The following is an 11,724-nucleotide window of genomic DNA, read 5'->3' as shown; positions in this document are numbered from 1 at the left end:
AGGGCTAGATTAGTGCCACAAAAATGGCGAAATAGAGTCAATCAACGCTGTAGGGTTCAAAATAAAGATTCAAAAAAAATGGGTTCATATGAAAAAGACCAATTAATTCATTCGAGATGTTCAAGAGAGTGAAAATGGTCAAGTAAGGATTGTTTGAGTGTGGAAAGATGACCAAAAGCATCCTTGTTCATTGTTTAAGGAAGATAGTAATACCATTTATTTGGTAAGCAGATTATTCTCTGCAAAGGGAAAGCCACTACGAGGAGAAAAAAAAAATACTTAAATCAGGATGCTTGGTCCACGCAGCTAGGAGTTGAAACATCTTGAAAGAAATTCTAGGAAGTGAAATGTTGAGGAGAAGAGGGGGAGGGGTGTGATCAGATCCTCACGAGGGTAACGTGCGGAGAGATGAACTTAGGAAGAGGGAAAAGCATCTGGACAGCCGACACATTGGTCAAGATGTCACATGATACAATTAGGTGGTTTTTGTTTATTAGACCATGTAAAGCAAGGACCAGATGGGGTAACTTCATCCGACGAGAAGGTTGATAGGAGATCTTGGAGCTGAGGTGTGGGATGCGGAGATTGGTTTGCCTCCAAATTTATCTTTGGTCTCAAGGAGCTCATTGAAATCACCAATAATCATAAAAGGAGTAGGAGTAATCAAGGTTTCCAGAAAATGAGAATGAGATTCAAAAGGGAAGTCTATCAGGGATTCAGATCCTCTCCAGCCATTGGGCATACCAGCATGACATCCGACGGATCAGAAGGCCCATGCATACATCCCAACACATGGGAGCACACCGCCAACTCCTCTTTGCCATCAGATGCCGCGCTAGTACACCCAGTGGTTGGAGAGGATCTGAGTATGTTTATAATTTTTTTTTTTTTTACAAGATTCCATTTGCTTTCGGGAAGATTTTAAAAAATACAATAACTTAAGAGGGTATTTGTGAATGGAATCTTAAAGGGCTTTTTTAAAAAATACAATAACCTAATAAGGTATTTGTGAACCCTAAGGGTAAGTAAATTATTCCATTACTTTGGCTGCCAGCAAGAGTTGTAACTAGTTGATTGCAACCCAGGTAACTAGCCAAAATTTTTCTAGTCTAAAGAAGGGGTATGGGGATCTACATTCTTCTGTACTTTTGTTCATTTCTTTTTTTTATAATACTATACATTTACCTAAAAAAAAAATAAATAAGTGAAGTAGATTTAATACCACAGTTATGATTAATAGTCGGGATTAGCATTACTTAAGACCAATTATATGGTCATTGCACCACTGAAATCAGTGAGACCAAAATGTGTAGTGGAAGTGTGGAACTGTGTCCCCTAGAAATAATTAGGGAGGTGGGTGGGAGGTGACCGATTTGGATCCGGATTCTTAAAACCCTGATCACAGCCTGTGCTGAGGAACCTTGTCCTCCACTAACTATACTCCCCTCCCCTACTACTCAAGCATTTGCCAAATTCTGCTGCACAAGGACAAGGCAGCTTTGGTGCATGCTAGCTTTTTGCCAACCCATTGTCGGGAATCTTTTCATCTCTCATATAGCTGTTCTGTTCAGCTTCATAGTCATATATTCCCCACAGGCCCACAAGAGGCAAAAAGAGATCCCCATTTCATCCGTAGTACTAAAGCCTTTGACTTAATCTGATTATCAACATATGGGTAATTTTCTTTTCAACCGATTGGTTAAAAATATCATATGGACATTTAAAACCCTCACTAGGGAGCTAAAGTACTGTTATCTTTTGTCAGTTGAGCAAGCACCACCTGCTTCAGTAATAAACATGGGATTACATAATCCCTTCATCGTTCATCTAGGACCTGAGGCAATAACAAGATCAGAATTTTGAATATGTTACTACTACTAAAAAATACACAGGAGCGAAGCCACCAACCATACATTCCAATGGGTTATCATCTTACATCAGTCCCGTTCCGGAGCATCACCGGCATCTTTTCTACTACTGAGGTTTCCAGCATATGACCAAATTCTATCTACATCTGCAGATTTCTCTAACTTTGCATCCTGCGATCCCTTGTGATTGTTCTTCCTTAATGAGGGATGTCCCCTCCCAGGACTTTCAACTACCGGAGTGGCACTGAAGGTAGGTGTTGCAAATGAAGATGCATAAGGAGATCGTTGAATAGAGAATGGGCTAGGGGAAATCCGCTTCTGTATGGGAAGACCACCCAATCCTCCCCGTCCAAACAAAGACATCGACTCTGCCACTGCGCATTGCCTGATAGCATCATCTACATAAAGGAGGTCATCAATCCTCGCCATTATGTTAAAGGCTAAGCTCTCCATCACCCTTGAGTAGCTCTCAAGGATCGACTGCCCCACATCCTACAGCAAGAAAAAATTATTAATTCTTCCATCTTTTCTCTTGTTAGTGAAGTATCCATATTTATGCTGACAAAATTGACAAGAAATTCTAATTTTATTTTTAATCAATACAGAAACAAGTAAAATAATCACGATGATCCGCCACAAGGCTAGATAACAAGCACCAACAGCAGCTATTGGAAAAGCCTGGGCTTCAAGGATGCTTAAAACAAAGATCAACCCAGTGCACGAGGCTCCCGCTACTACTTGAAGGATGCTTATAACCAAAATATTTATTGACAAGCCAGTGGCTACTGTCCACTTGAAAGAGGCAAATCCTCCATAAGGAATGACATGAACTGCTCAACTTGAGCCAATCAATGGATTTGTCCATAAGAATGCACACAAACCCACAGATTTAGGATTATGGATGTATTGGCCAGACCAGCCAAGTTGTATCAGGATCAGCTCCTGATCTGAGTCAACTTGGCAATCCCACCCTAGAACTTTGCTGTAAGATGCTTGGATAGCCCCTGCTGTGCCCAAACTCTGGCCATTCCAGACAAAACTCAGCCGAGTGGGCTCAGGAATGGCAGTGGCCATCGGATCCCTTGGTCCATCCCTAAATCCTTGCATAAACTAATTTATGCATTCCTTCAGAAATCTGACAATGTTCAGCCTCTAAAAGAACATGATCTATCTGAAGCATGGAAATGTATGTGTCCTGATTGTGCAAAAAATTCGACCTCCTTATCAATTACCAGATCAATCTATGGTGTTACTAATATTGACTCATTCAAGGACAGGAGAGCATAGAAACTATATTCTCTGACATTGAAACTGTAGAGAAGATTCAAACCTTGTTGTATTGGATCTTGTTCATATCCAGAACAGTCTGAGGGAGGCCAGGATACCATATCCTCAAGCTCTGTAAAAGAGTCTCAGCACGTTGTGCTAAAATGTGACTCTTTTCCATCTCCCCGACAAGGCCCTTGACTTTTCCACCCCATGACGACCGGCCAGTTTTTGCATGATTTGAACGTTTTTTCTGGTCTTTCAGCCTCCAAACATGCACAGCAGCCTCAATCCTGTTTGCTATATCTGAAGTGTGGTGCTCTGTAGACAGATCTAAGCAATCAAGAAGACACTCTGGGGAGAACTGGTCTGCAGTTATGTAGCGGTAGATGATCTCACCCAAACAAGCTTTTCCACTCTGCAATAAAAGCTGATACCATGTCAGCTTACAAATGAGAAAGAAAGCTATTATAGAGATAAAAGAAAGCTATTATAGATTACTAGTGTCAGGAAACAACAATAGCATGAGATAAAAAGTTCAGACTGACTGTCAGCACAGCAGATTGAGATTTGTATTTAATTTTTTATATGAAGATTAATTGATTACATTAACTTCCATTATTGGAAGATATGTTGTATAGCCTACATAAAAGACGGGTTCTGAGCAAAGAAGCAGGATTTCATGAGGAAAAAACCCTTTTGTTCAATGAGAAGTTGCGATGAAGACATTGGTAGTCAAGTGTAACTCAAATAATGAAATAATTTGAAGACTGGAATCATTGGAAGTTGAGACAAATGAGATTGATCTTGTGAATCAGTAACCAAAGAAGCCTGGAAACGTTTGATTTCTTGGCCACTCAAGCTGACCATTCAACATTCCAAATGATTTTGTAAATTTAGCAATCTATCTATTTTGGGCAGTACTAGCCCCGAATGATTTTGTTAAGTTCATGGTGTACAAGGCATCCAACAAGGTGGTTTCAAACATCAAAATAGAAGGAGTCGCAATATTCTATTTCGTATAAATGACACGACATACCCATGCTCCAATGTTTGGAACCACTCCATTCCAATTTATATGTGAATATCATTGGAGCCGTCACCAAAAAATTACTTTTGCATTATACATGCTACAATCTCAAACCTCAAAAAAAAAAAGTAGGAGTTGAATTAATGAAGAGCCTATCACCAAAAAAAGAAAAAAGAAAGAAAGAAAGAAAAATAATAAAAAATAAAAAAATAATGAAGTGCCAACTGTCAGGAAATTCAATACTTAAAACTGTTCTTTTACTTCGTAAAGTGCTTTCCTGAACTATCAAATTTGTACTAGTAATTAAACATAAATGAGATTCCTCTTTGCATAATTCAGAGCTCTGAAAACCTCAAATGAGAAAACACAAAATTGATTCAGAGCTTTCTGTCGTTTCCAGCTACGGTTTTAAATATGTGATTGAGAACACAAAATTCAAAATTATGAGCAGAAGCCACAAAATGAAGCAGGGCAACTGCAAATTATAGGCGGAAGCACATTTTCATGACAGAAACACAGGTCAACCACTCAACATATAAAAGACATTTGGGGCCACTAAAACTTACCAATGTCAGTTTCAATGTCATCAAGTACCATGGAAAGAATGTTAAATATCAATTAATTTTTGTGAGTCATATTAACCTTCACATGTCCATTAGAAATGCAAGCTTTCCCATGTGAAGGTATAAAACAAAAGAGTAAATCCAGTAGGGAAACCTAATCCCACAACAAGTTTCATTTCTCACATCCTCTCTAATTTCATGTAACAAACTAAGGTAGACAATTTCCTTTCCGTGTAGAACTTCTTTTCCATGACAGATTCATCAGGTAAATACACTTGGTGAGCTAGACAAATAGAATTACAGTCACCCAGAGTCTCTAAAATAGGAATAGGTTTTATGAAGTTAGACTCAACAAAATAAGGAAGCGCGACTACGAAGGTAAGGAAAAACGAAGCTCATCATTTCCAAGTTCTTCATTGATTAACAATACAGCTTAAGGTAAGATTTAACAGACAGAACCCTAGCACATGCACAAACAGCAGTGAAGAAATGCATGTTAAATTCACTTCCAAGTTCCAAAACTATTAACAACTAAATTGATCACTCAGTTCCGCTAGCTCCACCGTTGACTGATATATCAAAATTAAACATTAAAATAGTTCACCCTCAATAAGGTACCTACATGTTCTACTTACGACCAAAAAAATAAATAAATTAGCGCCATTTGCATGCCAGTATCAAAAGCAATAAACAAAAGATAATATCTACAGAAATTTAGTTACTATTGAATCATTCTTGCCACCCATCAATTGAAGATGGTCACATTAAGATCAGTTCAATTTGCATGCCAGTACGGGACAAATCAAAAGCAATAAACAAAAGAAAATATCTACAGAATTTAGTTACTATTGAATCATTCTTGCCACTCATGAATTGAAGATGGTCACATTGAGATCAGTTCAATAATAGGACTGGATGATTTACCTTCGGTAAAGTTTCTAAGTAAGCATTCGGAATTTCCATCTCAGCAAGGACACTGCTATTGATTGCCATGGCTGCCTTAAGGATCTGATTCGCACAATCTCTACATTGCTGCAATCTCTTCCTCGCATCTTCAGACAAACCACTGGGGGGAACCTTGGGGCAAGGGAGCCACCACTTCTCTTCCTGCCTAATAGAAGGTCTCCCGAAGGAGGAAGCATCACCACCATCACCAGCTTCAGCCACAATTATCCCACGATCCACATACCAAAACTCAGTATCGCGGAAACCATCAAGGATGCTTAGCAACATTGCATCAAGCTTCTTAAGGGCAGGGAGGTTTATGTAGAGATCTGTGCGCGGACGAGTAACCATGACCTCGAATGTCCCACCACCAGGAAATTCTTGCAACGAAGGAATGAGTTCCACAATCGAATCGCTCACGCTTAAAAGCCATTCCATCTCTCTGCACCACATTGCCTTCTTTTGAGGCGCCAATGGCTCCAGCCTCCATAGCTCCCCAAAAACAGTGGCTGCCATTCCCCCACCCCCCACAGAAAACCGAAGAACAGTAAAGGAAATGGAAATAAAAATTTCAGGGAAAAAAAGAATGAAATAGCAAAGTCAAAATAACTAACCAGATAGATTAGTAATGGCATTGGAGATTGCCAAAGCAGTACATACTCCCTTACCCCCACCCGACATGTCTTCTCCAAGCAGAAGCTTAGAGAATCGCTCCTTCATCATCTCTACTTCTGCAAAAATAAACCGATAAAGATCAAATGCGCTAGAGGAAGCAGTAGTTTAAGATGAGAGGCATAGATCAGAAACGTGAAATTTAAGCACCAACACAACACTAAAGCAGTTCCAAGTGAGATCTCCTGCAAGTTCGTTCCAGAGAAAAAAAAAAAAAAAAAAAAAATCAACAAAAAAGGGGAAATATAAAATAGAAAGAAAAACTAACCAGACAATTCTGTATCTGGTTTTTCCGACTTCTCATCCCAAACTACCACATCTCTCCCACCAATGACAGGTAACATCAAAGGCGGCGGCATCGGAACAGCTGAATTACCCGTTGGTGGACGTCCGGCAAGTGGAGAAGACGCAAGAGAACTTGAAGCTCCCTCACCATCATAGCGCCGACAAGAGAAACTACTCGAACTCTCCGATTCACTGACGTCGGCACTCAAACTATAGCTCCCAAACCGTTCGCTCTGCTCATCGAAACCATCCTCAGACGAAACGCTACCCATTGATGAAAGAATCCCCAAATAAAGCCCACAGGCGAACACAGATCTCAGGCGTGCATTTCCTCCGGCAAGCAAAAGCTACTCCATCCTTTACCCTCGCGTTATGTGCTAGAGTTGCAGAGCCGTATCACAGAGAGCGAGAAAAAAAGAAAAAGGAGAAAAGAGAGCACGCCAGGTTTAGATTTCACTATCACTACCAAGTACCAACAATCTCCTCTGCCCTCTCTCTCTTTCTCTCTCTACCCTCGCGACTGTTGTATACTTGTATGTGACGTGTGTGTGTCTCTTATGCTCCAAAAGCAAAAGAGAAGCCATTTGCAGGTCGGCTTTCCTTAACAGCAGACCATACCCATTACCCACTCGACAAGTCTTTTTCTTTTCCACGTTCTACCAACTTTGCCTATTATTAGTCCATATTCCATATGATCCTACCAGCCACGTCATATGACACGTAATAATACTTTACTGACGTGGATAGAGACGTTGCAAAAGGTTGAGCCGTTGGGAAGTGTGGAATGTCCAGGTGGGACCCGCGTTAAAAGAGTACTAGTTGAATTTCGGAGTGGGTTTGGAGGGAATCGCGTGTGAATCTGTGAAAGCAAAGAAAGTTGCGGTTATTTTTGTATTCGGTTATACACTGTTAAAAAAGTGGGTCCCATTCTACAACTACCCCCTACGTATTATTATTATTTTCTTTAATGAATACCCGTATGAAGATCGGTACACTTTAACTAATCCTCAGGAGACCAACTCAGCAATCTACCATCACGATCTCTACTTAAATCTATATGTATAGATGAGTAACCTAATCTGAGACCGTATACCTATTCACACAATCCTCAATTCGCCCCTAACCAACTATGTAACCCACGATTAGATATACATTAATTATCCAAGATGATAGTCGATGCTCTAACATAATATATTTTCAGGTGGGTTCTAGGATGATGCGTTCCTTATTATACCTTATGTGCCATGTGTTTCACACTCGCTGGATTCCCAATTATAACCCTTCTCCGTGCAAGGAAGCAGAAAAGTTTCTTTAGCATTTTTGTGTAATTTTTTTTTTAAAACATCTTTGTAATCAAACAAAGGGAAGACGTGACATGATAATGCACATTTGTATTATAAAAACAAACATGATAATGAACATGCTGTTCAGCCCGGGCCGCAAGAGACTCTCCAAATCAATTATTGAAATTCAATCCAACTGTCTATCGAAATTGTTTATAAATGATTGGAAAATTTATAGTGTCAACCCTAGAGAATATCACTATTAGAGAAACATTCCCTTTTTAATACCAAATTATATTTAGACCCCCTGTTGTCGGTCGCTGTTAAGCAAGGAACTAAAATGATTGTCATACCCTATTGACTAAAACACATGTTTTTACCCCCACTCACCTTCACTGTGGAGTTGAGAGAGCCTTTTAGCACAGAGGCGAGCATAGCTCATGACAGGATTCAACCTATCGCACTTTCCGGCACTGTGCCACCACCGGACAAGCTAACAGGCTTCAACACTTTTCCTCTTGATCGAAACAACCAACCCAATTGCCATGGCCAAGATGAGAACTAGCCCAACCGTAACGCTGGAGTCTTGTCCTCACATTGTCGGCTTGTCCCAAGTACACTACTACTATTCAATCTAGATCGAGCCCGCCAAGACTCCTCCTCTCTCCTTCTTCTCCTCCACCTCCACCATGATCATCGAAGCCGGTGAGGGATGTCGATATGCTGAGTTCATACAACTAGGACATGAACAACTTATAGGTAGGTTGTGTGTTTTGTACCTCTATGCCCCTTCCTTTCCCATTCATAAGGTCCAATCAGAATCTAAAAGAACAAATCACAAACTACTATCTGAAATTTAAGAACCGGAATGGAAGCAAAGCAGTAGAGAAGATATGGTCGATCTCACCAACGATGGAGAGAGAGAGAGAGAGAGAGAGAGAGAGAGAGAGAGAGAGAGAGAGAGAGAGAGAGAGAGAGAGAGTACAAACCTTCCATTTAGAGAAGACGGAGTCGTGTTTGGTGCGTTTACATTCCTCTCTCTTCAGCCTCAACATGCCTAACCCTTCCCCTTCCTTTCCATTCAACTCGTCGCTGCTTGATGTCATCCATCGCTGCTGCCACTGCTCTTCACGGAGAGTGATTGCCGGTGCTCTAAACGTGAAGGTATATTAGGTATCGATTTAGGGATGGGGACTTATCAGATGGGTGTATTAGGTATTTCACCTTTTGCAAGGGTATTTTGGTATTTAAAAAAATATATAGTAGCTGACATCATCATATAAGGTATATTCCGTAACAGCGACTAACGGCAGGGGGTCTGAGTATAATTTGGTATTAAAGAGTGGGTGCTTCTCTAATAGTGGCATTCTCCAAGAGGTGGCACTGTAAATTACCCTAAATAATTTGCTTTTGATTTTAAAATTGAGATTGTATAAATTAAATAGTTTAAACTAAATTGAACCATTTAAAGTCAATTAATACATACATAATAAGTTGTCTTTGGCATCGTTTATATTTGTTGTTTTATGATTGTCCTTGTTGGCAACCCAGCCACGTGGCGGTGATGACGTGGTCAGTTTGGGTGACAATGGCTGAAAATGATGACATGATAGTGTCCAATATCACTGATGAGATAACAGAACCGCTTGATATGCATGGAATGGTTTGATACATCCTTAGTATGTGGTGCGGGTTTCTGGGTCAAAACTGGTAAAATTGGCCTATTTACGCTCAGGGGCATTTTCGACAGTGAAAATGATATTTTTGGAAGATTGTTTCTTCATGAAAAATATAGATTGTAATTTATCTAGTCCAGTGCAACTAATTTTGTCACATTCTGATACCGTATGAAGAAGTTACGACATTTGTGGCAATCAAGGGCAGTTTTAACATTGAAAATGAATTTTTTAAAGAAAATGTTCTCCATGTAACAATACGACAAAAATCCAATCTTTCCAACGGTTCTGATTTCATCGCGTTCCAATTCTGTATAAAAAAGATGCGTCATTGGAAAGGTCTAGGGGCATTTTGGTTTTTTTACATGATTGAGTCAGATGATTGAGTCTTCTGGAAAATCATAGAGCGTCCAGTTACAGTTTCAACGCACTTCATTTCATCTCGATCGGATATCATATGAAAAAGTTATAAATGTTTCCGTAAAGCTGGTTTGAAAATCCAAACCGAAAATTCATTAGGTATGCTCTCGGTGTTGGGTGGATTTTTTAGAATTTATTTTTGAAATTTTAAAGGCTTTTATATAATTTTGAGATTTTGAAGGTCTTAGTTGATAAGGGGTGTTTAGCACTGGAAATATGAAGGCAGGGGCTTATGTGTATATAAGAGAATCAGAGGGATCCTTAATACACGGCTCAGATTGAGCCACGTCGGTCAGATTCAGATCTGACGGTTCGTGCAAGAGCTTGCGTTGAAGATGCTTACCCGAGGCTTCTCATTGGTGGAGTGTATTAGATATGATGGTGTGGCGTCTCACCATATTGACTCTTGATTGTATGTAGCGCATGTGCATAGAATCTATAAAGAGATTCTCCATATCTTGATCTGAGCCAATCATATCAGATCGGTTCCGATCTAACGGTCAAGATCGATGGAGCTTTATTAAAGTGAGCCGATAGCGTACCGTGAAACTTGCTACACTAACCAATCGATGATCGACGTGGCATATGTGTTGTACTGTTATATAATAATACTTGATTTCGCTGTATGTTTTATTATATTAACTTTGGTGAACTAAGACCCTCTTTGGTATCATTTTTATTTTTTATTTTTATCTATTTAACAAAAATCATTAATGAAAACCATTTTTTATCAAAACATAAAAATGATTTGGTAACTACTTGACAAAAATGTTTTTTTTTTTTGTGAGAAACAGTTTGGTATCTCTATGTGCAAAATAGTTTTTTTAAGAAATGAGTGAAGAGATCCCTTCACCCATTTTTCTTATAACTCTCTTTCTCCACTTTGGACTGAAGAAGAGGGAGCAAGGGGCTTGGATTTTTAATTACAAAGCAAATGACTACTTTACCCCTCCATATTGAGCCTTTAAGCACATACTCATTAAAGTGCAACGCAAAAATAAATGAAAATCATTTTTTGCCAAAATACATAAATGACTCTTGATCTCTTTTTGATTTTTGTGTTCTACCAATTTTTTTTTTTTTAAATAGAAACAAGCTTCATAAATGATACCAAATATCGCCAAAACCATTTTTGTGAACAAAAATAAAAGAGAAAAATTATACCAAAGAGGGCCTTAACATGAATCATGCATTGCATACATTTGTGCATACGCCACAAAAAAGATTATTCTAAAAAAGCTACTTGATTTAGCCTTGAACTCTATGAGTAGGCATACGGTTTAACCTCGTACCTCTCCGAGCAAATCTAGAATAGGTAGTGTAGACACATGCATATCCAAACATAAGGAATAATAAAGAAAACGGAGAACACAAATACACACACACAAAAAAAGGTGGGATAGGAAAAATAAGAAAAAGGAAAAGTTCTTTGAGCTGCTTTAGTAAGGTACGTTATTACCTTTGTGTTTATGTCTCTCCTTCTCACATAAAATGACATCATTGCCCTCTAATGCATGATGTTGTTTGACACACCTCATTGGTGTGCTCCTCTATGCCACGTGCTCAAAGAACCATCTCCCATAAGAAAATTATGTGGTTGATACTCAATCTCAAACGTCTCCCTTAGAAGGGTTTCCCCACATATCTCATCAGCATTCACATTGACAATGTTGAGTTCAGATTTTCTTGATTGTTTGATGTAGACATAGTTGTGCT

General features: G+C 39.2%; 1 protein-coding gene across 1 annotated transcript; it reads right to left on the bottom strand.

Moving 5' to 3' along the window:
* Positions 1-1,765: 1,765 nt before the first annotated feature.
* Positions 1,766-7,166, bottom strand: LOC122068175 (rop guanine nucleotide exchange factor 1-like). Its single transcript, XM_042632041.1, has 5 exons — positions 6,613-7,166; positions 6,287-6,403; positions 5,652-6,181; positions 3,199-3,552; positions 1,766-2,360 (listed from the first exon to the last, which is right to left on the bottom strand). Exons 1-5 carry the CDS (start codon positions 6,899-6,901, stop codon positions 1,938-1,940), a joined length of 1,713 nt encoding a protein of 570 aa, XP_042487975.1. The 5' UTR covers positions 6,902-7,166; the 3' UTR covers positions 1,766-1,937.
* Positions 7,167-11,724: the final 4,558 nt, after the last annotated feature.

This window comes from Macadamia integrifolia, unplaced genomic scaffold, assembly GCF_013358625.1.
Source record: "Macadamia integrifolia cultivar HAES 741 unplaced genomic scaffold, SCU_Mint_v3 scaffold3498, whole genome shotgun sequence".
Lineage (NCBI taxonomy): Eukaryota > Viridiplantae > Streptophyta > Magnoliopsida > Proteales > Proteaceae > Macadamia > Macadamia integrifolia.
Note: the sequence above shows the minus strand (reverse complement) of the source record. Positions and strands in the feature narration are given on the sequence as shown.

Bases quoted from the DNA above. Each gene is read 5' to 3' on its own strand.
- LOC122068175 (XM_042632041.1), bottom strand. From the start codon at position 6,901: ATGGGTAGCGTTTCGTCTGAGGATGGTTTCGATGAGCAGAGCGAACGG. The intron at 6,404-6,612 runs GTTAGTTTTTCT...TTATTTTTGCAG, and splicing joins ACCAGATACAGAATTGTCTG to AAGTAGAGATGATGAAGGAG. The intron at 3,553-5,651 runs GTAAATCATCCA...CTTTTATTGCAG, and splicing joins ACTTAGAAACTTTACCGAAG to AGTGGAAAAGCTTGTTTGGG.